The following is a 27393-nucleotide window of genomic DNA, read 5'->3' as shown; positions in this document are numbered from 1 at the left end:
GCCAGGGGTAGACACCTGCATGCTTCAGGAGGAGCCAAGGCCAGGGCGGGGGGGGGGGGGGGGGGGGAAGAGGTTAGATATTGGCAAGTTCTGGGAGGAAGAGATGCTTAGGCCTAGAGAGGAGTGCAGGCCTGGAGGCGGGGGCTGGTTTGGGTCCTCAGTCCCTCTTTATCCTGCTGTCCCTTCTTTGCCTTCCCCATAAGCTCTCAAGAGCTCTGCCTCAGAGTCTCCCCTCCCCAACAAGCCCTCATGACTCCCCAGTTCCACTTGGAACCTACCCCTTCCCCAGCATCTCTCTTCAAAGAGCTAGGCCTGGAGTCCGGCTTGCCTCCCGCTAGGGCCCTGTGGGCCAGGCTGGGGGAGGTGTCCTGGCAGTAATTACCCTCCTGGACAGGGTAATTAGGCTGGGCCCAGGATGGCACCAGCAAGACGGCCCCTCTTACACATTCCTACTCACATACCAACTCACAGACCTGAGGAACCTCCCTGATGTGGTTCTTAGTTCTCATGAGATGTGTGTGTGTGTGTGCGCGCACGCTTGTGTACATGCATGGGCTTTACAGTGACACTCTCTGATTAATTACATGTTTCTTTGTGTTGTCTTGGGTGCATGTCTCCAGTCACTATGGGAGTGTTTCTGTGAGCTTGTGTTGGTGCCAGAATGAATGTGTGTGTGTGTGTATGAGAAAGAGAGAGAGAAAGAAAATGACCATGCATGTGAGTGTATGTGGGCCCAGCCTCCCAGACCCCCTGGCCATCCTGCCCAGGCTGCTGTCTCCATCTGTGTTGCCCACATCCCCAGGCTCGGTGCCCAGGCCACAGTGGGCGGGTGTCATTGAGAGGTCACCCTCACCGCTATGGGTGACTCACTGGGAAGCAGGAAGGAGAGGATCCTGCCTCCCCCAGCCCGGGACACACCCCTCCTGCGCTGAGAGTCCTGGCAGGATGAGCTGGCCTGGGACGCTATTACCCAGGCCCTGGTGGCCATGCTGTGGGTTGTCCCTCTGAGGCCGTGCAGGTGTCCAGAAGAGCATCATCCCCACCTTTCCCTTCTGGGAAGTGAGGGCAGCTGGGTGGGGGGAGGGGGCAGGTAAGAGAGAGGCTGGGTCTGGTGTGTGAGCTCAGGGCCCCAAGGCTGGATGTGGGTTGTGAGTGCATGTCACAGAAAGACATAGGTCCCAGCCTCTCAGTCACTCCTTCATTTATGCCCCCGAACCTCCTCTGGGTCCCAGAACCGAGGCAGACACAGCCCCTCCAAATCACCCTTTGCAGTGTGGGAGACAGACATAAATATAACAAGTCAAGTGTAAGGCGAGGAAAGGCTCCCTTCCTGGAGGAGAAGCTGAGGCTGGAACTATTTGAATGTGGAGAGGTGGAGGGACAAGGCCCTGAAGGGGAGGGGAAGGCATGAATAAAACCATGGAGGCAGGAGATGGGGCAGAGCTGGGGGAGCAGGGAGAGGAGCGCGAGGGTGCAGCGTGTGCGTGGAAGGAGCAGAGGGGCATCGGCTTATAGAAGATTCATTCTGGGCCATGGAGAGCCTTAAATGTTTGGGCAGGGAAGCAAGCAGCAGGCAGGGGTGTGACATGCCAGGGCTTTGCCGGAGGCGGGTTTCTCTGGGGGTGCTGGGCTGTGGACAGGCAGGAAGCCAGCAAGGAGCATTGGTGGCAAGGCTCAAGGCACGGGAGGGGCAGAGGGCATGAGGAGGAGGGGAGGTGGATTCACGAGACTGTACAGAGGCCAAAACTGGGTAGAGTGGGACCGGGAGAGATGGGGCCTCTGAGGCTCAGTAGAATGATCTAGGCAGTCAGGGATTTCCCGGTGGTAGTCCATCGTATGAGGAGGAGTGAGGGAAGCATGAGGCACATCTCCCCAGGGTTGAGGTGCCCAAGGGCATCGCTGATAGTGGTGAGGTGTGGGCCCAGGTTGGCCGGACAAAGGGAGATTGGGGGCGAGGGGAGAGCTCAGAGAGGGCTGAGGTCTGAATGGGAGGGAATTTGGAAGAGGTGAAAGTGCCAGATAGAGATCATATTCCCAGGAGAGTCTGGAGGGGAAAGCCAGAGGAGAAAACGGCTGTTCCGGCACCGTGATCACCATCATCATTCAATACTACTTATTAAACACCCTCCGTGGGCCAGGCACTGTGCTAACTATCTGTACAGGCATCACCTCATTCAATAGACACGACAAACATCCCTACAGACGGGAACACTGAGGCACAGGGAGCGGGAGCCAAGTGCTCAGCCACAAGCCACCACATGGCCTTTGAGCGAGGATTTTAAGTCCAGGACTTCAGACTCCAGAAGCCTACATGGGTAGAAGGCTGTTGGAGGACCTAGAGATCAGCTTCTGCGGGTTCCAAAACCGAGCTTCCCAAGGGGGACGGAGTCAGTGGGTGACAAGGAAGTAAGGAGGAGGGAAAGAGACAGGATGTGTGTGGGGACTGGGCCTGGTCCCTGACGCACGTCCCCTCCTCAGTGGTGTGCCCTCTGCCCTGCATGAACGGTGGCCAGTGCTCCTCCCGAAACCAGTGCCTGTGTCCCCCGGACTTCACCGGTCGCTTCTGCCAGGTGCCCGCTGGAGGAGCTGGCGGGGGCACCGGCGGCTCGGGCCCTGGGCTGGGCCGGGCCGCGACCCTGTCCACAGGCGCGCTGTCGCCCCTGGCTCCAGAGAGCGAGTCTGTGGCCAGCAAGCACGCCATCTACGCGGTCCAGGTGATCGCGGATCCGCCCGGGCCCGGGGAGGGGCCCCCTGCCCAGCATGCAGCCTTCCTGGTGCCCCTCGGGCCGGGACAGATCTCAGCAGAAGGTACCGGACCACGAGGCAGACCCGGGGAGGCCGAAGTGGGCGGGCACTTGGGCGGCGGGACCTCGAGGAGCCCCGCCCACTTCCCATCCCCCAACCTGCACGACTACCTGTGGTCGGGGGCAGCCCTGAAGCCACCCTGCCCCGCCCCCAGTGCAGGCCCCGCCCCCCGTGGTGAACGTGCGCGTCCACCATCCGCCCGAGGCATCGGTCCAAGTGCACCGCATCGAGGGGCCGAATGCTGAGGGCCCCGCCCCCTCGCAGCACCTGCTGCCGCACCCCAAGCCCCAGCACCCCCGGCCACCCACCCAGAAGCCCCTGGGCCGCTGCTTCCAGGACACACTGCCCAAGCAGCCCGTGAGTGAATCCACAGCTGGACCGGCCCTTGGGTCTCAGGGTTGCCCTATCCCCATTCCAAGGGGGATTGTGCAAAACAGGGGTCCGTGGGCTGACAGGGGAGGAAAAGGCCCCTAGGAGGAAGGCCAGGTGGGGCTGGGCGCTCTGTGATCCCCTCATCCCAACTTCCCCTAGTGCGGCAGCAATCCCCTCCCGGGCCTCACCAAGCAGGAAGACTGCTGCGGGAGCATCGGCACCGCCTGGGGCCAGAGCAAGTGCCATAAGTGCCCCCAGCTGCAGTGTGAGTGCCGGGGCCCAGGGGTTCCGCCACGTCACCGCAGGCTGGACCCACGCCCACCCCTTCCTCCCCTGCAGGGGTCAGACCCGCCAGGCCTGAGCCTCTCACTGCGCACCAAATTCCCCGCAGCCTCCCGCTGTGCTCCCCCGCTGTGCCCTCCTTTCGCTCCCCACGGGACACCCCCCCCCAGTGTCCTCCCCTGCCATGCTGTCCTCTCTCTGCAGACACAGGGGTGCAAAAACCAGGACCTCTACGTGGGGAGGTGGGCACTGACTGCCCCCAGGGCTACAAGAGACTCAACAGCACCCACTGCCAGGGTATGGCCCACCAGTAGAGTCTGAAGCCCCTTGTCACTGGGGGAGGCCCCAAGGTGGGTGAGGTTCTTGGAGAAGCTGGCTGTCACCCTGGGACCGCACACTAGAGGGTCACACTTCCGCTTACCGCAGACATCAACGAGTGCGCGATGCCAGGCATGTGTCGCCATGGGGACTGCCTCAACAACCCGGGCTCCTATCGCTGCGTCTGCCCACCTGGCCATAGCTTGGGCCCCTCCCGAACACAGTGCATAGGTGAGAACGAGGGGTCTCAGGTCCCTGGGAGGTCACAAGGCATGGACAGGAGAGGCAAGTCTCCAAGCAGCAAGGATCAGAGGTCAGAGTGGGGTCAAGGGTTAATTGCAGGAGGAGTAAGGCCCAGAGCTGATAGGATCAGGGATTAGTGGGATCAGGAGTCACAGGAGATCTGGTTGGAGGTTACACGGGGTCAAGGACTATATAGAGTGAGGGTCGTATGAGATCATGGGCTTGATGGGTAGGAGCGATGAAGTCTAGAGCAGCCAAGTCAGGGGTCAGTGGGGCCAGTGGTCACAGAGATTTCAGGGGTTATGTGAGGTCAGAGAGACACAGGTTCACGGATCACATGAACTCAGGGTCGCCTGAGGTCAGAGGCCACATGAGGATCAAGGGTTGTCTGAGCCCAAGAGGCCAGGTCTGAAGAAGCTGGGAGGAGGGACACGGGCCGCATTTAAGTGCAGATGCCCATGCCCGCCCATGGCCCCCTGCAGCGGACAAGCCAGAGGAGAAGAGCCTGTGTTTCCGCCTGGTGAGCCCTGAGCACCAGTGCCAGCACCCACTGGCCACGCGCCTCACCCGCCAGCTCTGCTGCTGCAGCGTGGGCAAGGCCTGGGGCGCAAGGTGCCAGCGCTGCCCCGCCGACGGCACTGGTGAGCTGCGGCGCATGGGGCTGAGGGGCCGTCCACGCGCCCATCCGGGAAACACTCACTTCTCTGCCCCTTGCTCTGGCCGCAGCTGCCTTCAAGGAGATCTGTCCAGCCGGGAAGGGGTACCACATCCTCACTTCCCACCAGACCCTCACCATTCAGGGCGAAAGTGACTTTTCCCTTTTCCTGCACCCCGACGGGCCACCCAAGCCCCAGCAGCTCCCGGAGAGCCCCAGCCGGGCGCCACCACCTGAGGACACGGAGGAAGAACGAGGTCTGGCCTGAGCCTTTCCATTCCCTGACAGATGTGAAACGCCTACACCTGACCCCTTGACTCCTGATGCCCAGAGTCTAATCCCCAACTCCTAATCCTCGACCTAACCACAGACCCCCAGAATTGGCCATCTCATCCCTACCCAAGGTTGTAACCCCAGGATCTATCCCCTGATCAGCAGAATCTGACCACCGCTCTCCAGATCTGGCCCTGGAACCCCTTTGATTTCCAGACCAGGGCATTGAACCAGCCCAAATGGTGTCCTTAGATCTGGCCTTCTGACTCCCGACCCAAGGACTTGGACCCTAGCTATAATCCAAGGCCCTTGACCAACCATTGCACCCTAAACCTGTTCCCCTGACCCGTGATGCACACACTCCCTGACCCCAGGATCTAACTCCTGACACTTGACCCAGAGACACAATTGTCGAACTCTCAGACCCTGACCACAAACACCAACTGCCCATCCCAGTCTTAATTCCTTCCCCCCTTCCGCCAGCCCTGCACTAATGCCCCATCTTCTTCCCTTTTAGGGGTGAGCACGGACTCAGTGAGTATGAAAGCCTGGGTGGGAGGGGCAGGGAAGCGAAGGCGACAGTGGGCTCATGCTGCTGTTACTCATAGCCACTGGTCGAGGAGCAGTCAGCAGCCCAGAGCCACCCGACTGCCACCACGTCTCCTGCCAGGCCCTACCCGGGTGAGCTGCTCACTGCAGGGACCAGTCCTCAAGGGCTGTCCCCAGGGGTGGTGGACAGCCTGGCCATCAGGGAATTGTGAAGCCGGTGCGCCAGGAGGGGGGTGCCTTTCCCATCCCCCACACCCCCTCATGGGTGTACACTGCTGCCTACAGAGTTGATCTCCCGGCCCTCGCCACCCACTGTGCGCTGGTTCCTGCCAGACCTGCCGCCATCCCGCAGTGCGGTGGAGATCGCTCCTACTCAGGTCACAGGTAAGACCTGCCCGCTGAGGCCACAACTGAGAGAAGCCACGTGCCTGGCTTCATTTTTCTCCTCCCTTACCCATCTCCACCCAGTCGTTCCTGAGCACTAACACTTATCCTGGGCTTGCTGGGTGCCGGGCCCTGGACTGGGCCCTGGGGAAGCCATTGTGTGCAACAGAGACCCCATTCTGGGTATTGTGGAGCTCTGTCCAGTCTTAAGACACTTTATTCATTCATTCATTGAGTCAACAAATATTTATTGAGCACCTACTATGTGCCAGGCACAGTTTAGGTGCTGGGGATACAGTAGCAAACTAAAGCCAGAAAATCTCCGTTCTTGCAGAGTAAACAAGCAACAGATTAGTGACTAAAAATCGAGTATGTCTCGTAAATGTCATACAAAAATTAATCAGAGAAGGAAAGAAGTCTGGTGGTTGTGATAATATGTAGCCTGGCAACGAAAGGTGGCTTCCTGGGCCAGGCTTTAGAGAGTGTTAGAAATGAACACGAAGTGGGGAAGGAAGGGGTGTGCAGGTTGGGAAAAGGGACACTCCAAGTGAAGCCCAGGCAAAGGGCACGAAACACTGGTGGAGGAGGGAAAACCACACGCGGACCAAGTGTTGTTGAACCCAGGAAGGGCCAATGCACAGAGCCTTGTTAAGAGGCTTGGGTTTGATCCCAAAGGCTGTGGGAAGTGTCTGTGGGGTTTGGGGCATCATGATAATTGCTAGCTATGGCTGAGCAGTTTCCTTGTGCCAGGCACTGACTAGAGGGTTTTACATACTAAGTATCATTTCACCTTTTCAAACCGTGAAAGTGTGTGCGCTTAGCTTCATGGTTCAGCAGCTTGCCCCCCACCCCTCATCACAACCTGGAGCCAGGTCCTAGTCCCAGTCTGTGTGGACTCCCTAAGCTGCAAGGGAGCCACCAGCCCGACTGAAATCTAGGAGGCTAGATGTGCTCTGGGGTTGAGGACCCAGGGGGAAGGTGGCCAACCTGGAGGCCTGTCCAGGCTGGGACAATGCGATGACAGCCCTGGGATCTGTGGGAAGGTGGGGGAAGAGGCACCTGGGGAGGCTTCTGCGAGGGGGGTGTGTTAAGGAGCTCCAGGGAGAGATACTCTAGGAGAAAAGAACAGCCTGCCTGTTTAGGGTGGGGTGGAGCTCTAGAACAGGTCAGGGCTGCTGCTGAGGTGGGGGTGGGGGTGTTGGGGACCTAAAGGAGGGAGTGGTGGGAGGCAGGGAGTTCAAGACTGGTGACAAAGACAGTGGTGGAGGGCGTTCTAGATCTGACCGCTAAGGCACAACCAGGGGGCAAGCAGATTCCCAGGAAATGAGTTCCTGCCTGCCTTGGGAGGGGGAGGAAATCAACCATTGTAGAATGGGGGGCCCAGGTCCCTGAGGCAAGGGTGTTGGGGTCACTGGGCTAGAGGATAAGGGAGTGTCTACCAATGCAGGGTTTTAAATATTGAGGTGACTGGAGGGCGGTGTCTCAAAGCCCATTGGTAGGGGTATTGGGATAATGGAGGGGCGGGGGGAGGGGGAACGTGGCAGAAAGTGTTTCCCACTCAGTCCCCTCATCGACCATCTCCCTCCCCCCCACCGCTCCCAGAGACAGACGAGTGTCGCCTGAATCAGAACATCTGTGGCCACGGGGAGTGCGTCCCGGGCCCCTCGGACTACTCCTGCCATTGCAACCCGGGCTACCGGTCGCACCCGCAGCACCGCTACTGCGTGGGTGAGCGCGGGCGGGCGGGTGGCCCGGGGGCGGCCGTGGGTCCCAACGCCCCTGTGACGTCTCCCCGCCCGCGCGCCCTTCTCAGACGTGAACGAGTGCGAGGCGGAGCCGTGCGGCGCGGGGAGGGGCGTCTGCATGAACACCGGCGGCTCCTACAACTGCCACTGCAACCGCGGCTACCGCCTGCACGTCGGCGCCGGGGGGCGCTCGTGCGTGGGTGAGCGCGGCGCGGGCGGCGCGGGAAGGGGGGATGGGGGGACGGGGTGGGTGATGGGGGGATGGGGGGTCTCCCCTCCGGCGCGCAGACTAACCGCCTCCGCCGCCCCCGGTGCGCTCCTCGCGCTCCCCGCCTCCCGCGCAGACCTGAACGAGTGCGCCAAGCCCCACCTGTGCGGCGACGGCGGCTTCTGCCTCAACTTCCCCGGCCACTACAAGTGCAACTGCTACCCCGGCTACCGGCTCAAGGCCTCACGACCGCCGGTGTGCGAAGGTGGGGGAGGCCCCATCCAGGCCCACAGGGGGTCCTCAGTTGTTCTCGACCTGGGCTAGGGGCCTGGGCCTCCCCGAGGTTGGGCTGCGGGAGCCCCGAGGGCCGGGTTCGGCTTGCTGATCTGTAACCGAAGGAGGCCCTGCTGAGGACACTGAACGCCTGGCCCGCCACGTTGTCCTCGAACGGATCTCCCTCCTTCTCCGCACCCCCCCTCCCCCCGCAGACATCGACGAGTGCCGAGACCCTAGCTCCTGCCCGGACAGCAAATGCGAGAACAAACCCGGGAGCTTCAAGTGCATTGCCTGTCAGCCCGGCTACCGCAGCCAGGGGGGCGGGGCCTGCCGCGGTGAGAGCAGGGGTCGGGGGGCGGCGGCCGAGTCCCGGATGCGGGGCGGGAAGGGAAGGTTGGACCGCAAATGGGCGGGGGCCCATGCGGGAGCCGTCCCGCGACCCGGCAGTTTCGGGATCCGGTGAGGGCAGGGGTGGGGCTGATGGCTGTGAGAGGCGCCTGGCCGGTGGGGCCTCCCCTGTCCTGGGCCGAGGAGACCCCCACCCCGGTACCGCGCCGTGTGCAGTGGGGCGGCTACCGAGGCGAGCCTTCGCCGCTGCAGACGTGAACGAGTGCGCCGAGGGCAGCCCCTGCTCGCCCGGCTGGTGCGAGAACCTCCCAGGCTCCTTCCGCTGCACGTGCGCCCAGGGCTACGCGCCTGCGCCCGATGGCCGCAGCTGCCAGGGTGAGCCCCAGCCCTCCTCCCTCCAACGCCCCCGCACCCACTCACGCGTGGAAGCTGGGGACCCGGCCACCCCGTCCGTCCCACGGGGGGCAGGAGGTAGCTGATCCACCCCTCAGGTCACGGACCCATCCACTCGTTTCTGGCCGATGAAAGGCCACCAGAATTTCTATGGAAGAAGGGTCTTAGGGACCCAAGGCTTCTGGTTTCTTTGCTTCTGCAAAGCACGTTACTTAAATTTAAGGTGTGTGTGGGGGAAACATAAAAGAAGGGGGAGGGGCGCTAGTAGCCCCGCTGTGGGCTGGGATTCCGAGAAATTTAGGAGAGAAACTTAGGAACGTTACACACAGACCGGAGAGCGGAGAGCATAGGGCTGTGGGCCTGGCTGGAAGGTGGGTGCCAGGCCTGAATCGTCTTAAAGGGCCAGTAGGAATTAGCTGAGCAAAGAAAGGCAGCATCAGCAGACTCAGAAGTGCAAACCAGCTCAGAATGTGCTGCAAACTGTAAGGTGTAAGCAGAGGGCGAGGGGCAGGGCCCCACTCACCCACCCACCCCCTGCCCTGCCCAGGAGGTCTGGCTTTTAAGGGGAAGAGTGACAAGAGTCACCATTTGCTTTGGAAAGTTTCTTGCTGCTGAGTGTGGCGAGTAGCCGGAGGTCCCCTGGAGACCCAGGGCACAGATGGTGATGACAGTGATGGGAGCAGCGGCCCCAGAATGGTCTGGGGATGGCGTGGGAGTAGGGAAAGGTTAAGGCACATTCCCTGAGCTTATTAACTGGATGTCCGGGTGAGGGGGGTGAGCGAGGGACCCTCCAACTTTCTGGCCTGGGTAACTGTGGTTGTGCTGTTCACTGGGACAGGGTCTCTGGGGTGGTGCAGATTGGAGAAGGAAGACACCAAGTTTCATGCTGGACCAGTTGGGTGGCTGTCCCTGTGGGCCTCTAGGCTGGAGATGCTGGCAGAGGGTGGGCCGTACAGATTGGAAGCTTTGGGCCAGACACACACACACACACACACACACACACACAGACACACAGGGGAACTGTGGACTGCGGGGGGCCGTGGAACCTTGGGATGCACCTGCCCAGCCAAGGAGGGTGGGCCCAGGGAGGGGAGCCTCAGCAGAGCCTTGTGGGCAAAGCCACATCAGTGGAAGGTAGGGGAGCAGGAGTGGGAGATGGGGGGGCGGGGGAAGGAGGCTCAGGGAGTCCCGGCTGAGAAACCAGGGTAGAAGACCATGAGCCCAACGTAACTGAGAGGTCCTTGAAAAGTAAGAACTGAGTGGTGAGATAAGAAAGTCCCTGGTGACCTTGGTAGGGTGGCTTCTGTGGTGTGAGGGGGCCAGGAGAGGCAGGCGGTGAGTGGGGAAGAGTGAGACCTGGGGCTCTGCCCGATGGGGTTTGGGGATGTAGGCTGAGGAGATGCCAGGAAAGGGGGCTCGGGGATGACAAGGGCAGCGGGGGGAGGAGCCACAGACAGAAGGGACATCTCTTGCCCTAAGGGATGTAATGATTTGGGGAGGGTAAAGATTACCCTTAATTTTCTCAATGAGCAATAAAGGGCCTGAGTCCAGTGGGGGACTTGTAATGACCGGTAGAGGGTTGGGACTGCCCAAGGGCGTGGGAGCTGCCTAGGGACTTTCCAGAAGTCCAGTCTGAGGAGGAGGGATAGGGTGGTGCCAGCTGAGGATCAGGCAGGGCCCGAGGCCAGAGGGAGTGGCTGTGACCCAGGGTGCTCAGCCTAGTGGGTGCCAGCACCCAGGATCTGGAGGCCAGGGGCAGGCATGGCCTCCCAGACTGGCACGCAGGAAGGAGAGGGGTCGTGGGGCCCCCGGGAGAGAGGGTGGGCTGGGGGCCTTGAGAGCAGCAAAGGCAGTGGGAAAGCAGCAGCATCTGAGATGCCCACGGTGGGGCAGCTCCCAGGCCGTCGTCCTTTGAGTGACTGCCACCAAAGTGAAGGTCACAGAAACTGATCCAGGGTGTAAGGTCAGAGGCTGGGCCTGGCTGACCATTTGGATGCTGAAAAGTCCTAGGGTGGGGAACAGGATAGAGGAGGGGGGACTGTGGGGGTGAGTGCTGACAGCAGGAGAGGAGGGGGAGGCTGGCAGGGGGGCCCGGTGCACCTCAGAGGCAGAGTCAAGGGCCAAGAACCAGCTTCTGCCAGAACGGACTGCAAAGAAGCATGCTCTCAGGGGAAGGCCAAATTCAAGTTCCTTTACTGCGCACGCAGAAGACATTATTCTGCCAGAAGGACAAAGACAGGAGCTTATTTCTGGGGGCAGAAAGGGAGCCATGGTAGGTGGGGGGAAGGGGAGAGCAGCTGGGCGAGGGAGATCCGGGCAGGATGGGAGAGGGGGCGGGGAGGGTGCCCTTGTTTGGTGAGAACGATGAAGATTGAGGCTTGAGCTCTTTGGAGTCAGCCATGGCCCAGGCTCCCTGGCAGCACCTGGCCCGCTCCCCAGAGCATGGTGTGCTGCACGGAGGGGGTGAGGGGCCTCTGCTTCCCTTAAGCAATATTAGCCTCAACTCCACGTCTTAGGCGCTAGTGGGAAAAGGGTAGCAGAGGCCTGAGACCATCCCACGCTGGCCCTCTGACACCCCTTGTGCCCCACAGATGTGGATGAGTGTGAGGCGGGGGATGTGTGTGACAACGGCATCTGCACCAACACACCAGGCTCCTTCCAGTGTCAGTGCCTCTCTGGCTACCATCTGTCAAGAGACCGGAGCCGATGCGAGGGTAAGCGGGGCAGAGGGCTGGGAGTTAGCCTGTTCCTCTCTACCCCAGGGCTGCCCCAGGCTGGGCTCCAAGCCAGGCACTCCCCTGTCCAGTGCCCCCTCCAGATCCAACATCGGGTCTGGGGTGTGGGCCCAGCCCGGGGCTCTGGGGGAAGCCTTCGCAGCCTCGGGCTAGGCTTTCTGAGCTGGGTGAGCCCCTGAGGTTCCCCACCTCTCTGACCCTCTGCAGACATCGATGAGTGTGACTTCCCCGCAGCCTGCATTGGCGGTGACTGCATCAACACCAATGGCTCCTACCGATGTCTCTGTCCCCAGGGGCATCGGCTGGTAGGCGGCAGGAAGTGCCAAGGTATGGGGGGATTGGCTGAGAGTCACCAAGGAGGGCTGGCAGGGAATGGCAGGAATCTAGACTCCCTGTGGATCTGTCTTTCCATCCATCCATCCATCCATCCACATTCACTCCCCCTTCAACTCCTTCACCTACAGTAGCAAAAGTAATGAAAGTAATTACAGGGTGCCTACTGGGTGCCCGCTCGCCATATGTGCAGTAGACAGCAATTTACTGAGAACGGGCTATTTGCCAGCTTCTGCACTATGTGCCAGGTAGGGAGCGACAACCCAGGGCCCCCACTAGGGGAGGCTGACATGTGAGTTGATTCCTACCACAGGGTGCCAGAAGAGGTCTGCATAAGTGATTAATTGGCAACAGAGAGGGGACTATTGAACTAGAACTTGGAGCAAAAAGATGGTTTCTTTTTTTTTTTAATTTTTTTTTTAAGATTTTTATTTATTGGGGTGCCTGGGTGGCTCAGTGGGTTAAAGCCTCTTCCTTCAGCTCAGGTCATGATCCCAGGGTCCTGGGATCGAGCCCCGCATCGGGCTCTCTGCTCAGCGGGGAGCCTGCTTCCCCCTCTCTCTCTGCCTGCCTCGCTGCCTACTTGTGATCTCTCTCTGTCAAATACATAAATAAAATCTTTAAAAAAAAAAGATTTTTATTTATTTATTTGACAGAGATCACAAGTAACAGGCAGGTGGAGAGAGAGAAGGAAACAGGCTCCCTGGCGAGCAGAGACCCCGACATGGGGCTCCATACCAGGACCCTGGGATCACGACCTGAGCTGAAGGCAGATGCTTAATCACTGAGCCACCCAGGCTCCCCTAAGGATGGTTTCCTAAGGCATAAATAAAGTCCCCATGCAGAGAGAAGCAGGCATGGTATTCCAGGCCCGAAGAACAGGGTGTGCAAAGCACAGAGATCTGGGAGGAGTCAGTTGTGTTTTTAGGGGAGAGTGCCCCGAACATAGATTTGGGGGTGCCAGTATTTAGAATAAAGGATGAAACTGAAATGTATCAGGAGGCCAAACCAAAAGTCCCCAGATGCAGGCTAAGAGTTAGGACTCCATTTGTTGCTGGTGACAGCCGTGGCACCTAAAACCTGCCATGTGAATGGCAGAAGACAGTGAATGTGCTCACCTCTAGTCACACGCACAGACAGACCCGAGTGGACATCGGGTTGTGTGCACTTTGAGATCAAAGTGGAAGTTTGGGTTCTGAGCTTGTGTGAGTCCCTGGAGGCACACCCTGCAGGGAAGGAGGGGCTGGTTTCCTTGGAGCAACTCTTCCTGCTTCTATTGCTGGCCACAGACATAGATGAATGCAGCCAGGACCCTGGCCTGTGCCTTCCTCACGGGGCCTGTGAGAATCTGCAGGGCTCCTACGCTTGCATCTGTGATGAGGGGTTCACGCCCACCCAGGACCACCACGGCTGTGAGGGTGAGTGGCCTGGGTTCAGAGATGGGTGCTTGTTCCAGCCTCTGGAATCAGGGGCAACAAGGAGAAATCCCTTTTGCCTGAGAGTCCGGGGATGGGGGTAGGGGGGCTGGACCTTGCAGGAGGGTCCTGAATGCCACTTTGAGGTTGGAACTTGGCTCTGACAGGGTGGCTGAGGAGAGCCAGGGAAGGTGAGGGAGCAGAGGAACGAGATTGGTGGGGAGCGTGGGTTGGCAGGATTGTTTGCAGGACCCTGAGCTTCCCTCCTCTCCCCTCAGAGGTGGAGCCGCCCCACCACAAGAAGGAGTGCTACCTTAACTTCGATGACACGGTGTTCTGTGACAGTGTACTGGCCACCAATGTCACCCAGCAAGAATGCTGCTGTTCGCTGGGAGCTGGCTGGGGAGACCACTGTGAGATCTATCCCTGCCCAGTCTACAGCTCAGGTCAGGAGTCTCAGTTTCTTCATTTTTGGAAATGTGCTGGGGGAGACGGCCCCTTCCTGGGTCGGTGGGAAATGGGCGGAGAGCTCCGACCTGAGCCCAGCGGCTAGTGCGCGCGCGCTCAGTCGTGCCTCCTTTCTTCCCCACGGCCGCTCTCTCCCCGCAGCTGAGTTCCACAGTCTCTGCCCAGACGGGAAGGGCTACACCCAAGACAACAACATTGTCAACTACGGCATCCCAGCCCACCGTGGTAAGCCCCGACACGGCTCCGCCCACCGGGCAGCCCCGCTCCGCCCACCGAGGTTCGGACCGCCCCGACCCCGCCCGTGCCCGCTAGGTCTGTAGCCGGCCCTGGGGTAAGCCCCGCCCACATCTTCAGCGTCTGCCCCGCCCCTAGCACGCATACTTCCGGGTCCGGAAAATCCTCTCCCGCTGAGTTCGCTCGGCTCCCGCGGTGAGCTCCGCCCCCACTTCCCAGGCTGCTGGCCCCAGCCGCCCCGCAGGTAAAGACCAGCGGGCTGCCACGGCTTGTCCCTCCGCAGATATCGACGAGTGCATATTGTTTGGGGCGGAGATCTGCAAGGAGGGCAAGTGCGTGAATACGCAGCCGGGCTACGAGTGCTATTGCAAGCAAGGCTTCTACTACGACGGGAACCTATTGGAGTGCGTGGGTGAGTGCAGGCGATCCCCGCGGCCGTGGGACCGCGGCCGGGAGACACACACAACCACCCTACTTCGGGCCATTTCCCTCCACTGGCGCTTTTCCTCCCCGCAGACGTGGACGAGTGCCTGGACGAGTCCAACTGCCGGAACGGAGTGTGTGAGAACACGCGCGGCGGCTACCGCTGTGCCTGCACGCCCCCGGCCGAGTACAGCCCAGCGCAGCGCCAGTGTCTGAGCCCAGAGGAGATGGGTGAGGCCCGGGCCTGCTGGCTGGGGAAACAGGAGGGGGGCGGGGACCGGGCCGAGCCGTGACCACCACCCCCGCACATGCCCTCGCTACCCGTAGACGTAGACGAGTGCCAGGACCCGGCAGCCTGCCGCCCTGGTCGCTGCGTCAACCTGCCGGGCTCCTACCGCTGCGAGTGCCGCCCGCCCTGGGTGCCCGGGCCCTCCGGCCGCGATTGCCAGCTCCCGGAGAGCCCAGCCGGTGAGGGCGAGAGTTGTCCTGGGCCAGTCCGAGGGCCCGGTCCGCTGTGTGGAGCCCCGGGGTCGCGGCCCCTGCGAGGGTGGGTGGGAACGGGGGAGCCGATTGCCCCCCACCCCCGCCTTGGGGCGCCTAGCTGATGCCGGGTCTCCCTCCACAGAGCGTGCCCCAGAGCGGCGGGACGTGTGCTGGGCCCAGCGTGGAGAAGACGGCATGTGCGCGGGGCCCCTAGCCGGGCCAACCCTCACCTTCGACGACTGCTGCTGTCGCCAGGGCCGCGGCTGGGGAGCGCAGTGCCGCCCCTGCCCGCCGCGCAGCTCCGGTGAGCCAAACCGCCGGCCACCCCCGGAGCGGTTGGGGCCGGAGCTGGGTGCATCCCTGACGCTGACCGCCCCTGTCCCTCCCAGGGTCCCAGTGCCCGACGTCGCAGAGTGAGAGCAATTCTTTCTGGGACGCGAGTCCCCTGCTGCTGGGGAAGCCCCCTCGAGGTGAGTGTAGCAGGAGGGCAAGGCGTGGTGGTGATCGGCGGGGGTTCCAGTCGGGCTGCAGGTGGTGGAGGTGGAGGTTAATGTCGACATTCTCCCGGCCTGCGCAGAAGAGGACAGCTCAGAGGAGGATTCGGACGAGTGTCGCTGCGTGAGTGGCCGCTGCGTGCCCCGACCCGGTGGCGCCGTGTGCGAGTGTCCTGGAGGCTTCCAGCTCGATGCCTCTCGCGCACGCTGTGTGGGTGAGCCAGGGGCGGGGTGGGGGCGCGGCCAGAGGGAGGTGTGCAAGCTAAGGGGGCTTCGTACTCCGTACTCCGGCGTCCCGGTGAAGATGCACCTGTCGCCCCCACCCCCAGACATCGACGAGTGCCGGGAGCTGAACCAGCGCGGGCTGCTGTGCAAGAGCGAGCGCTGCGTGAACACGAGCGGCTCCTTCCGCTGCGTCTGCAAAGCTGGCTTCGCGCGCAGCCGCCCGCACGGGGCCTGCGTGCCCCAGCGCCGCCGCTGACGCGGAGCCCTGACCTCGCCTGAGCCTCTGGGCGAGCTCAGCCTCTGCTGCCTGCCCCAACTCGGAGCTCGGACCCAGGAACTCTCCAGGGTCCTCGGACCCCTCCCTGCGCCCAGCAGCGCCGCCCAGTTTACAGGAAGAGACTGGGTCTCTGGCACTGGCGGCCTTCCTCCCAAAGGGCATTTCCTGGCAACCGATAAATCAGATCGTGCCTCTTTACTCTTGGTTTTCCAAGCAAATTGATGTTCATGTCTGTGGTGGGCGTGGACTCCACAGGGCTGCGCCAGACCCGAGCCTCCTGGGAGGGGCTACACTGAGCCCAGCACCGGGGTGTGAAATAGAATTTATTGTGGCTCTGATTATGTACACGTGAGATGTGCCTGGCCAGACTGGCCGGGCTGCATGGTTTGTACAATAAATACATCCGCGGGGCCCGCTCTCCGCGGCTACAAGCGCCCGCACCTGCAGTTCAGTCCAGCTTCCGGGTGCCCAGCTTCATGGGGCCCTTGGCTGCCTTCTTCTCAGCGCGTTTGGCCTCCATCTCCCGCCTACGCTCCTCACGCTTCTTCCGGGCCAGCTCGGCCTTCCCTTGCCCTGGGAGCAGGAGGAGGTGGGCTGAGGGCTTCAGGAGCACAGGGGGCTCAGCTGCCCAGCCTGCACCTGCCCCCAAGTCAATAGCCCTAGTCCACCAGCTGTCCCAGGGGAAGCACTTACGGCTCTCTGTCTCCAGACCCTCCCAGTTGTCATCGCCCCACGAATCAGGTCTCAGCTGAAACGAAAGCATGGCGAGTGGGCATGGACTCCCAGCTGAGGTCGACCCCAGTCTGTACCCTCCCCCAGACGGGTGCCACGTACCTGCGCACCAGTCTCCCGTCGTGCCGACAGGGCAGCAAAGGGATCGCCTTTGTCGCTGGGCTCCGGGCCACCCCAGTTATATTCACTGGCCAGCCGTGTGCCCTCAGGGGGCGGCTCTGGGGGACTTGGGTCCTGCCAGCGGGGCTCCCACGAGCCTTCCGCATCCCAGCTGCTCCAGTCTGACTCGGGGGATTTGACATCCAGGCTGCTGGTCTGCAGAAGGTGGGGAGGTCGTGCCCGATGGGGTGGGGGAGCTGGCCCCACCCCCCACAGAAACACCCGTGTCCCACTCTGTTTACCTGCCCAGCACGGCTGGCCTGGCCCCCAGCACTCCAGTCTTCCTGCTGGACCAACACCGCTTCGGCCTCCTGCTGCAGTGTGGGAAGGAGAGGACGGCCGTAGACACGCCAGCCCGCACCCGAAGGGCCAGGAAGCCTGCTAGCCCCTTCCCAGCCATGGGCTCTACCCTTTCTTCTTTTGCATTCCATCTCATTTGCTCCTCGAGCCTTGTTTCCCATCCAGAGTGCACGTGCCATCACTCTGAGGCTGGGGAGTAAGGTCGAGCTGGTCCACACCCCTCCCCACAGCCCCAGGCCAGACGCTGCTGGCAGCAGGTGGAGAAATCGGGCCCAGAGGCCTGCCCCATTCCCTTCACGTAGCCTCACTCCATCCTCAGCAACCCCCTCTCCATGGGCCTGGGAATGGCCGCTCCTCGCTGACCAGTGGAGCAAGTGGGCAAAGGACGGGGACCAGAAGAGAGTGAGGAAGACCAAGGGGCTGCCCCGCAAACCGCCCACCTGGAACTCCCATTCCCAGCCCTGCTCCCCGGAGCCCTTGGAGCTGAGTGGGTGTCCGCTGCCATCTCTTACCCACCAGAGCTACTCCAGGACGCCGCCTCACCAGCGACGCCAGCCAAGGCCACCCAGGCTCCTTGAAGGCAGGCTTCAAGCTTTGAGCTGGGGTCGCCCAGGGAGAGCCCGCGCGCCCCCCTCACCTCCAGGCTGCCCCAGTCTTCGTCGTCCTGTCTGTCGGCAGCGCTGCTGTCCTCCGCCGAGTCGGTGCCCTCCTCTTGCGTCTCCCAGGCGCCTGGGGTTGCGGGCGTGGCAGGGACGAGGGTGGGGGCCGGGGCAGGAAGTCCTGAGGAGCAGAGGCTCACTGAGCTCCCATACACTGGGACCCAGGAAGGTCTCAAAACGGGGAGGTCGTGGGGGGTAGGGGGAGGTGTAGGGAGGGAAGGCTCATGAGGGGACTAGACTCTGCCCTGTCCGTGCATCCCCACCGCCACGCCAGGGGAAGCCAGACAGAACAGCTCCTGGGTGCCGGCACCCCTGAGCCCTGTGAATCACCGACACGGCCACTCTGGGACACTCACCCTCAGGCGTGGGTCTCTGGGGGACGTTGGTCTCAGCCAGGGCGGCTGCTGGGTGTGCACGGATCAGCTTGGAGGTGAGCGAGGAAACCCCTGTCACAGCCCAGCCTGCCCAGCTGGCTGCCGCCCCTCCCATGCCGGGGCTGGATGCTGCGTGGACATCCTTCTCTGGGCAGTGACAGAAGGCAGAGACAGGGACAGTCACCCCAGGCTCTCTATGGGGAAGGTGACAGGAAGGCAGGAACTAACACGGAGCAACTTGTAGTGGCCCCCCTTCTCCAGGCCTGTGCTCTCCCATGGGCGGGATGGGGGCGGCGGGGAGCCGTGGTGTCCGGTCTGCTCCCTGCGGTTCTAGCTTCCAGATACTCCAGTGAGGGGCAAGGGGGCCATGAAAGATGACAGTTAAAGATGTGGTGGGAGGGAAAGAGAACATGAGTGTGGGCCACTCACCCACTTCAGCCAGCTGGGTGGGGTCCTCGGACACAGACTCCAGTTTGGACAGGAAGCTTCGAATGGCCTTGAAGGCCTGTGGGGGAGGAAGGGGCAGAGCTGGGGCCTCCAGGGTTCCTGTGACCCCACGGGGCCAGCCAGGGCCCAGCTAACCCCCGGAGCCCCAGCTTGAGCCCAGGCCCAGCTGTGCCTCACCTGGTCTCGCACAGATTTCTCGGGATCCACAGTGAGGCCGCAGAGCACAGGCAGGATCTTATGGGCACAGTCGTTCATCGAGTAGAGGTTGTGGGTGGCCGCAAAGCCCAGGACGCCCGCCACCCGGGAAGGTGCGAATGGGTCCTTAGTGGCCCGGCTGAAGGCAGAGGTGAGGACCCTGTGCCTGGTCTGGGGAGGGCCGGGGGAGAACACTCCTGAGTGCAGGGTCCATACTGGGACCCAGGACTGCCAGACCTGCTTCCCAGAGCAGAGCCATCCACGGATGCTCCCGCCCCCAAGTCAGAAAAATGTGAGCTAATCACCGACAAATGGGGAGACTTTTTACTGAAAACCCAATCTTGGCTTCTCCTCTCAGATCGGTGGGTTCCTGCTGCCTCAGACAGCGGGGGCTGGAGCAGTAGCTGCCTTGGGGCTAGGGCCTGCACCTCTCTCCCGACCTGTGCACTGACATCATTCATTCATTCACTCACTCATTCATTCCTGCTATGTGTCTGCATTTGCAAACCCTGGCTGAGGGGCTGCCCATGGCCTCGGGGCCAAGCAAGCCGGAGTTCGGTTCCCAGATCCAGCACCATCAGCTCACCGACGCTGGGGCTGGGAGCATGACCGCACAAGGAGGCCTGGCCCTGGAGGACGCTGGGCCCCAAGGCAGCGACAGAAGCCCCAGGCGGCCGGCTGGGCACTCACACTGGCACTGAGGTAGGAGCCGATCTTGCCCAGGCAGACGGTGGTGTTGCAGCGAATGGGGCCCTGCTCGTCCTTGGCCTGCAGCCGCGCGAAGTGCTTCATCAGCTCCACGTTGAGGTTGGCCTCGTTCAGCTTCGGGGCCAAGAGCAGCATGGACTGCGGGGGTCAGGGCGGGGTGGAAATTGGGGGTCACAGCCAGCAAAGCACCACGGGGAGGAGTGGCCTCCTGGGAGGGTGTGGAGGCCGACAGAGACACTGGGCTCCGACAGGACCGGCCGAGGCCCTCCCAAACCTGCCTCCCCAGCAGGTCCTGGCCCCTACCCGGAATGCTGAGCAATGGGACACTTCTCTGTCCCCTTCACCCCATAACCTCCGAGGTTTGCTCACGCTCCTGTCTCCCGTCTTTCTCCTTCTGCTCTCTCTTGCGTGCGCTCGACTCAGATGTCCACAGAAACACCCCCACCACACTCTACTAACTGGCTGGAGGGGAGATCACCAGGGACCTCTGTGTTGCTAATTCCAACCGCCAATTCTCCATCAAACCAAACCCAACCCCTCAGCGCTGTGACATCCCCAAGCTCTCCCTCCTGGAGACTTCCATCTCTGGTCCTCCAGGCCCCTGCCCTCTCCTGGTTCTCCTCAGACCTCACTGGCCACTCCTTCTCAGTCTCCTGTGGCCGAGATCTCACTGTTCAGAGCCCCAGGGCGGCTCTCCAGGCCCTAGGTGACCCTAGGTGTCCTTACCCCTTCGTGGCTTTGAATGCCCTGAGTAGTGGACAATGCCCAGGTGCGCACCTCCGGCCCCGGCTTCTTCCTTAAACTATACACATGTGTAACAGACACCTGCACCTGCCTAACAGACGTGGCCAAGAGCAGACCGACCTCTTCCCGCAAAACTGCTGCTCCCAGTCTTCTCAGTAAATGGCAACTTAACCTTCCAGCTGCCCAGGCCGGAAACCTCGGAGCCATACTTGGCTTCACAGCCACCCACGGGCACATCCCGTCTGCCCACCCTCTTTGGAACGTGGCCCCTTCTGTCCACCCGCTACTGCCTTTCAGATCTGAGCCCCCATGACTGGGGGGCCCCTTCAGCCACGATAACCCTCCTGCTGGCCTCCAGACCTCTGGGCACAGTCCCTCTGCACAGAGCACGTTTCCTCGCCATCTCCCCGCAGCCCGACCCTTGCCTCCTTTCCTTTAGTGACAGCTCCCTAGCAAAGGCTTCCCTGACTGCTGTTCTCAAAACTGCAAACCCTTCTCTTCACACTCTGTGACTTTCCAACACAGTTTTTCTTTTCTTTTTTTTTTTTTAAGACTTTATTTATTTTAGAAAGAGAGCAGTCATGCGTGCACTTGAGCAGGGGGAAGAATAGAGGGAGAGGGAGAAGCAGACGCCATGCTGAGCGCAGAGACCCGCTCAGGGCTCGATCCCAGGACCCTGAGATCATGACCTGAGCTGAGATCAGGACTCAGTCAACCTACTGAGCCACCCAGGCTCCCCCTAACATATCTTTTCTAATTCTGTTTCCTGTCTGGCAAGCCCACTCTCCATCACCTCAAAAAGCAGCTCCATGAGACAGACCCTGCATCCAAGCACGGGCCACAAGGTTGGGCACTGAGAGAGCCTCAGCCAGTGTCTACTGCACGGAGGATATAGGCCATGCCCGTGCTGCCCTCCCACCAGCTATTGAGCTGCACCCGGGGCCTGGGCCTATATGCAGGATGGTGCCTGCCCCTCCCCTAACCTTCTCAGACGCACAGGCCCAAACCAAGACCTCTGTCCTCGTGTGAGCCCCCTCCGAGCCTCGGAAAACCAGGGCACACCTACCTTGACTGTCTGCTCTCGGATGGCAGGGTTGGTGTCCAAGAAGCCGTGTACGACGTGGGGAAAGATCTGCGTGTTGACTGTTGGCTCATCCAGGTACTGAATAAACTGTTCCATCTGTGGCCCGGTGTTGGCGGGGGGGTTGGTGAGAACATAGTCAGCCCCTCCTTGCCTGACCACAGTCACCGGCCCATTTTGTGGCTTGGTTATTTCCCCTACACAGGCACTGACCAGCCAGGTGAGTCTCCTGAGCCCTCTACCTCACAGCTGGCCTTTCTCTGGCCTTAGGTCCACATGCAGTGATGAGAGGCTAGGACGGTGCTGAGAAGAACCAAGGACTGGGAGCGGGAGGGTCCGGCCTGTGGCCCTGCACCACGTCCTTTCTTAGAGCCTCCACTGCCTCTTCTTTAAAAGGGATTATCGCCCCCATCCGGAAAGTGGCTCAGGGAGGGCTGGCCATGATCCCAGAGATCATGTCTGATGCTCCTGGCTGCCTTGGGGTTGGCAGGAGAGACACTATCCCCACTCTAAACGGCTCTGGTGACCAAGCGAAGAGATTGGGTTGCAGGGGGAAGGCCTGCAGTCTGGGAGGGCTGTGCCTGCTCAAAGCTGCGGTTGAGGCCCATGATAGTCTCAATTTCCTAAGAGCCTAGGATTACCAGCCCTAGTGTGTGTTTGGAGAAGTTTCCAGGGTGCCACCTCCTGCCACCGGCCTGGGACTGGAGGTGAGGCAGGGGGTCTCCCCAGCAGCCAAGGTGGGGTCCGGGTTGGGTAGAGGGGGACAGGGTCTAACCACAGCCCCCACCTGCTGTAGAAGGCGGATGCGCATGGCCCGGTCAGTGGACGAGAACATCTTGACCACGACAGGGATGATCTTCTGCTGGTACTCCTCTGCGTTGAGAAACTTGCCCACCTTCGGGAAAGAGCAGGAGATGGGGCTCAGCTGCCTCCGTGGAAGTGGGGTGACCTGACTGGGCTCATTCATTTTCCTTGGGCTCCCTGCTTATTTCCCAGGCTGGGGATGGGGTGATGTGGGAGGGAGGAGGGCCCTTCTCCAGCAGCCCTTCTGCCTGTCCTCTGCCCGTAACACCTTTTTGGGTCAAGGCAGCCTCTCGGGAGGCCGATGAAAGGTCTGTGCCCCTCCGTACAATCAGACCCCAGTACTCCACATGGACACACGTGCACACAGAATTCTAACTATAATTCTATCACTTCTGGGAGATTGCCAGCCATATGGGATTTGCTTGCTGTCTTCCCCCTTCGTGGAAAAGTGGACAGAGTGGGGAACGGCAGGTGCCCAGGTAAGGGCAGGCTGGGGTCTGGGGAAGGCGGAGAGGATCCACCCGCTAGTTGCCAAAAGAACAGGGTGCCAAGAGGTCAGGAGGGAGGCTACCAAGTGGGGTGGTGAGCCGGCGATCTCCTGGGCCCTGGAAACCGGGTGCACAAGTCAGACCAAGGCTGCTGTCTTGGGGAAACGGAAAAAGGTCTACAGGCTCTGAGTAAGGGGTCTGCGGGAAAAGAATTTAGAGGCACAGGGTTTCCTCCCCCCAAGGACGAGAAGTCCCTGCAGCCTCCTAAACGGCCGATCAGGTGGCCCTGGAGAGCTGAACCGAGGGACTCTCGGCGGTGAGCTCCTCAAGCACGCAGGCGGCTGTGCGTGTGTGTGTGTATGAGTGTGTGTATGAATGTTAGTGTGGGTCTGCCCTCACCGGTCCGTCCCTCCCCCAGAGCCCTCTCTTTTGCCACTCAGACCCCCCCCCAGCCAGGGTCTGGGCCCCACCGCCCCCACCCACCTTGAAGAGGGGTGTGAGGACGACCGCTCCTGCGCTGCCGAACTCGAAGGCGGTCAGCAGCTGGGGCAGCACCTTGTGCCGGCAGAAGTCCTCGGGGAACGAGTCTAGGCTCTTGCTCAGCTCTTGGAAGAACTTTTGCTTCTCAGCTGGCTCTTTGATCTGGGGGAACAAGGCCAGGTTACAGGTAGGACATCAGCCTAGTCACGCCATTCCTCAGCTACGGGCAAGGACAGGGGGTTGTCCTCCAACCCTGCCTGAAAGACAACTGAAGCGCGTGGCTGCGGGAGCCCACGGGGCTGCCTTCAAATCCCAGCTCCCCCTTTCAGTAGCCACGTGACCTTGGGTGAGTGCCTCCATCTGTGAGACGCGCTAACAACTACGCCACCTCACAGAGCTGTCATGCGCGGGAAACCCGTCGGCTCACGGCCTGACACACCATCGTCATTGCCATCACCCGCCGACCTGCTGCTGGGGAAGCAGCCGCTGGGGACAGCAGGCCATTTGTCGGCCTTGCCTCGCCTCCTCACCATAACCCAAGGTGTGAGGACCATTAACCCCTGCACACAGAGGAGGACACGAAGGCTCAGACAGGGGAGGGGGCTTAGCCCATCGCCCGGGCCCCAGCTGGGCGGACGTTCCTGGCAAGCTGTGGGGAAGGCAGGGATCAGGTACAGCTGACCCCCAGACCTGGTCCCCGCACTGAAGCCGGACAGACCAGGCTGCCAGCTCAATGATCCCGCCAACCTCCCTCTAAGGCCGTCATCCGCACAATTCACATTCCCTGAGGACAGACAACAGCCCAGCCAGAGTTATATACCGAAACCTTTATGCAGCTTAAATCATCCCCCCGCAACTTTATGAGACAGGTGCTAACATAATCCGCATTTACTCCACCAAGGAAACTGATGCCCAGAGAGAGCAAGGAATTGGCCCAAAGCCACACAGCTAAAAAGCAGTCAGGGGAAAGTGTATCTCAGGGGTCTGGTCCCTCCGCAGTGCTGCCCCCAAGGAAGAGGTGCTCACCCCCTCAAGTATAGACAAGGAGGCTGAGGTTCAAGGTCACCAGCCAGGAGTGATGGGGCAGGGAGTATGACATAGTCCAGGCTGCTTCCAAAGTTCCTGTGGTCACTACTGTAACTTCGTTTCCCAAGCTGCTGCCTGGCCCAGAAGAGCTGACCTCTGGCTGGGGATGAGGAGGACCTGGCTGGCGCAGGAGCAACTCAGGTGAGCGCAGGAGGCAGGCTTCGTGCTCTGACAGCACTCATGGGGCACCGGGGCCCAGAGGAAGACTCAACCACACTCCAGGCTGCCTAGCTGGGCTCTCTCCCCTAGTCTGCCCAGTGACAGGAAGAGGGGCCTCTAGGCCCTGCCCTCCCACAGTCTCCTGGGACTGGCCAGAAACAGCCATCGCCTGTGGAGCACATTTTAAGCAGGGCAGCTGGGCCCAGTCAGCCCTGTGAGGAGAGGAGAATGTCCCATAACAAAGTTCCTGCTGCCCCCAAATGGTCCAGGAGGCACAGGGCTCAGTGTTTCCAGCGCTTCTGCCTCAAGACACAGCCCCGGTTCCCCATGCTCGGAAGAGTCCTCGGCCCCTGCTCCATCAAGGTCTGTGCCAGTGTCTGTCACTCCTCCCCAACTCCAGATTCTCAGTCACCTTTCTGTGTGCCCTCCCATGGCCGGGTCAGAGCAGGTATCCAGGCCGAGCCTTTCTCCTTCATTCCCTACAACAACCTATGGGCCCGCAGAGACTACTATTGCCCCCAATATACAGATATGGAAACTGAGGCTCAAGGAGATTAAGCCAAGAATCCCTTCCTCACACTTTTCCATTTGCTGTTCCCCCTGCCTGGAACATTCCTCCCCAGTCACCATCCCCATGTCTCCCAGTCTTCGGGTCTCAGCTCAGATGTCAGCCCTGAGAGAGGCCTTCCCTGAGCACCCTGACCCACTATTTTCCTTCCTGGTATTTACCCCTGTCCCAGGGAGTACACATTTCCTTTTATGTATTTTTTGTCGCTCTCTACCAGTGAGAGTCCCCTGAAGTAGGGACTGTCATTAGTAACATGTGTCAGACAAGTCACACAGCAGAGTTGGAGCCAGGATTCAGGCCCAGAGAGCCTGGCTCCATAGTCCCTCCTTGTCTCCCAGGGTCTAATTCCACTTTGTGGAAAGTGGGGAGCGGGGGCCGGGGTGAAGAACACAGGAACAAAGCCCGGGGAGGGGGGCCGGGGGGACTGGGGGGTTCACCTGGATCTCTTCCAAGAAGAGGTTGGTCTCCACAAAGCGGTTGTTCATGAAGCCCCCCGGCGCCCGGCAGTTCTGCAGGAAGCGGGCTGGATTGGGACGCACCTTGGGGTTGGCGCCGACTAGCTCGCAGTAATGGGGGACCAGCGATTTGGGGATCTGTGGGAGAAGGGTCAGTGTCAGGGCAGGGCTGGCTGGCCGGCAGACAGGAGCTGGGACTCGGTCAGACACTCACCTTCCCAGGATTGCGCAGGGCAGCCGCCCGAGGTAGGGACCCATTGAAGACTTCCCAGATGAGGCAGCCCAAGCGCCACATGTCAGCCGACCTGAGGCAGGGCAGTGACCAGAGCTGCTCAAGGCCCTGCCACCTGCTAGCACAGGCCTCCTACCTGCCTTGGGCACCAGACCCTCACTGCATGGCAGACGCTGAGCTATGTCCCTCAGCTGACCCTCCCATCAGGAAGGGAGAACCCTGAGAAGCAGGGTGCAGGTTCATTAGTCCCATTGGACAGATAAAGAAAGTGAGGCTCAGGAAAGCAAGTCACACACCTTTCAACCTCAGAACCACCAAAACACACTCAAAGCCTGTGTTTAAACCGCCCTACCTCCCGGAGGACCCCAGTGCCCTCCCCAGCTGTGCAGCCGGGGACAGGGGGGCGTGCCAGCTAGCTGAGGGGTCCCGAGGCTGCAGGAGCTTCCAGAATAGGGCAGGCTGGGACATGCCCCGGCCAGTCACCCACCATTTCTCTCTGACTGCTCTGCCACTGCCATCAGCCAACTCCGGGGGGTCATACTGCTCAAGTTCAGGGACCCCCTTCCGGGGGGGCCCCCCACCATTGCCCTGGGACGAGTACATGTAGTCCAGGCCCCCCAGCTTCCACTCGCCGGCGCGGTCCACGAACACAGCGGCCATGCAGATGTTGTTGTGGATGAGGCTGCAGTCATTGACCAGGAAGCTGAGGGCTTTCTGGGGGCAGAAGGAGCCATCACACCCCCGCAACCCGAGGCCCCCACCCCGCTCTCATCACCATTGCCCCCCACCTCACCACAATCTGGTGTAGCCCCCAGGAGAGCTCCAGCTCCTTCAGGCCACCGGCCTCGGCTCGCTCCTTGAGGTACATTTTCAGTGGGGTCACTGCCTCTGTCACTACATGGAGGCATTTTTCTGTCTGAAGGGGGGACATGGCAGGAGAGGAAGGGGAGATGAGAGGCCCAGGGAGACAGGTGGAGGAGGGGTATCAAATGTGGGGGTGCCCAGGCAGAAGGGGTGGAAACTGAGGGGCAGGAAGACAGAAGACACAACGGGGAGACTGGGAGAAAGCGCGGGGCGGAGATGGGGCAGCCTGGGAGGCAGGTACCTCCAGCCCATCGATGTAGGCCAGAATGTTGGGGTGCCGGAGAGTTTTGAGGCGCTTGAAGGCAGCTTTGGCCACCTGGGTCTGCTCGTCCGCACCGGGCTTCACATCGTACACGAAGATGGACACAGGGCTGCCTGTGGCCTGAGGGGAGGGCAGAGGGACCTGAGGGATGTGGGCCGGGCCCCAGCGACCACTCCAGCTCCCAGAGGGTCGCAGAGCTGCTCAGTGCGGGGAGGAAAGGGTCACCGCCGGCCTCTCCCCAGGTCAGCCCTCGACAAGGAGCCGGGCCCACGTGACCCCGGTTCCGTCCGCCTGTCATCCCTCGGTCCTTCCGCCCGCCACGTCGGCACTGCCCGGCCCCCTCCCCCGGCCCGTCGCCCCGGAGGCTCCGCAGCCACGTCAGGCGGGGCGCGACGCGGCGGGGCCGGCGGCGCTGACTAGGCGAGGCCGAGGTCGGCCGCGGCCTGTGGAGCGGGGCGGCGCTCACCTTCTTGCGGCCGCGGTGCAGGACCCAGGGCCCGGGCGGGCCGCCCTCGGGAGGGTCCGGGCTGAGCTCGAACGGGAAGTCCCGGACCGGGTCCCGGGCAAAGAACCACATTGTCCCCACCGCCGCCGCAGGCTGGGGACGCCTCTCCTCCGAATCCTCCGGCTGCCGAGCGGGGCGGAGCGGGGCGGGGCG

General features: G+C 61.4%; 2 protein-coding genes and 1 long non-coding RNA gene across 8 annotated transcripts in view; 2 read left to right on the top strand and 1 right to left on the bottom strand.

Annotated features, from left to right (window-relative positions):
- The window catches only part of LTBP3 (latent transforming growth factor beta binding protein 3), a 17684-nt gene extending 1306 nt beyond the window's left edge, over positions 1 to 16378 (top strand). Inside the window, exons 2-28 of one of the 4 annotated variants that reach the window (XM_045064917.1) lie at positions 2479 to 2808; positions 2960 to 3162; positions 3337 to 3442; positions 3664 to 3756; positions 3886 to 4008; positions 4503 to 4661; positions 4747 to 4932; positions 5466 to 5482; positions 5557 to 5629; positions 5783 to 5881; positions 7484 to 7609; positions 7695 to 7826; positions 7971 to 8099; positions 8323 to 8445; positions 8711 to 8833; positions 11443 to 11565; positions 11794 to 11913; positions 13209 to 13337; positions 13613 to 13780; positions 13944 to 14027; positions 14320 to 14448; positions 14553 to 14690; positions 14787 to 14927; positions 15085 to 15246; positions 15332 to 15412; positions 15520 to 15651; positions 15766 to 16378. In XM_045064917.1, the coding sequence (XP_044920852.1) occupies positions 2479 to 2808; positions 2960 to 3162; positions 3337 to 3442; positions 3664 to 3756; positions 3886 to 4008; positions 4503 to 4661; positions 4747 to 4932; positions 5466 to 5482; positions 5557 to 5629; positions 5783 to 5881; positions 7484 to 7609; positions 7695 to 7826; positions 7971 to 8099; positions 8323 to 8445; positions 8711 to 8833; positions 11443 to 11565; positions 11794 to 11913; positions 13209 to 13337; positions 13613 to 13780; positions 13944 to 14027; positions 14320 to 14448; positions 14553 to 14690; positions 14787 to 14927; positions 15085 to 15246; positions 15332 to 15412; positions 15520 to 15651; positions 15766 to 15917 (3581 nt within the window). In that variant the 3' untranslated portion in view covers positions 15918 to 16378. Of the gene's footprint in view, positions 1 to 2478; positions 2809 to 2959; positions 3163 to 3336; positions 3443 to 3663; positions 3757 to 3885; positions 4009 to 4502; positions 4662 to 4746; positions 4934 to 5465; positions 5483 to 5555; positions 5630 to 5782; positions 5882 to 7483; positions 7610 to 7694; positions 7827 to 7970; positions 8100 to 8322; positions 8446 to 8710; positions 8834 to 11442; positions 11566 to 11793; positions 11914 to 13208; positions 13338 to 13612; positions 13781 to 13943; positions 14028 to 14319; positions 14449 to 14552; positions 14691 to 14786; positions 14928 to 15084; positions 15247 to 15331; positions 15413 to 15519; positions 15652 to 15765 lie in introns of all 4 variants that reach the window. The other 3 variants (XM_045064921.1, XM_045064923.1, XM_045064919.1) reach the window with 3 other exon arrangements.
- On the bottom strand, positions 16249 to 27393 carry SCYL1 (SCY1 like pseudokinase 1). Of its 3 annotated transcripts, none has more exons than XM_013044632.2 (18): positions 27202 to 27393; positions 26715 to 26855; positions 26403 to 26525; positions 26097 to 26323; positions 25592 to 25682; positions 25360 to 25515; positions 23113 to 23271; positions 22125 to 22232; positions 21323 to 21436; positions 19495 to 19650; positions 18787 to 18975; positions 18592 to 18667; positions 18145 to 18309; positions 17767 to 17909; positions 17072 to 17143; positions 16773 to 16985; positions 16632 to 16686; positions 16249 to 16511 (listed from the first exon to the last, which is right to left on the bottom strand). In XM_013044632.2, exons 1-18 carry the CDS (start codon positions 27310 to 27312, stop codon positions 16387 to 16389), a joined length of 2424 nt encoding a protein of 807 aa, XP_012900086.1. In that variant the 5' UTR covers positions 27313 to 27393; the 3' UTR covers positions 16249 to 16386. The 3 variants fall into 3 exon arrangements, with proteins under 3 accessions (XP_012900086.1, XP_012900087.1, XP_012900088.1); XM_013044633.2 differs by having other exon boundaries at positions 17072 to 17140; XM_013044634.2 differs by lacking the exons at positions 16249 to 16511; positions 16632 to 16686; positions 16773 to 16985 and having other exon boundaries at positions 17132 to 17318.
- Positions 23205 to 25312, top strand: LOC123387389. Its single transcript, XR_006601850.1, has 3 exons — positions 23205 to 23296; positions 23439 to 23650; positions 24264 to 25312. It is a non-coding gene; the product is annotated as an uncharacterized LOC123387389 (long non-coding RNA).

This window comes from Mustela putorius, unplaced genomic scaffold (genome assembly GCF_011764305.1).
Source record: "Mustela putorius furo isolate JIRA1106 unplaced genomic scaffold, ASM1176430v1.1 tig00000127_pilon_pilon_pilon, whole genome shotgun sequence".
Lineage (NCBI taxonomy): Eukaryota > Metazoa > Chordata > Mammalia > Carnivora > Mustelidae > Mustela > Mustela putorius.
This window is presented reverse-complemented; position numbering and strand designations above follow the sequence as displayed.

Bases quoted from the DNA above. Each gene is read 5' to 3' on its own strand.
- SCYL1 (XM_013044632.2), bottom strand. From the start codon at position 27,312: ATGTGGTTCTTTGCCCGGGACCCGGTCCGGGACTTCCCGTTCGAGCTC. The intron at 22,233-23,112 runs GTGGGTGGGGGC...TCTTTCCCGAAG, and splicing joins TCCTCACACCCCTCTTCAAG to GTGGGCAAGTTTCTCAACGC. The intron at 16,687-16,772 runs GTACGTGGCACC...CTTTCGTTTCAG, and splicing joins GACGGGAGACTGGTGCGCAG to CTGAGACCTGATTCGTGGGG.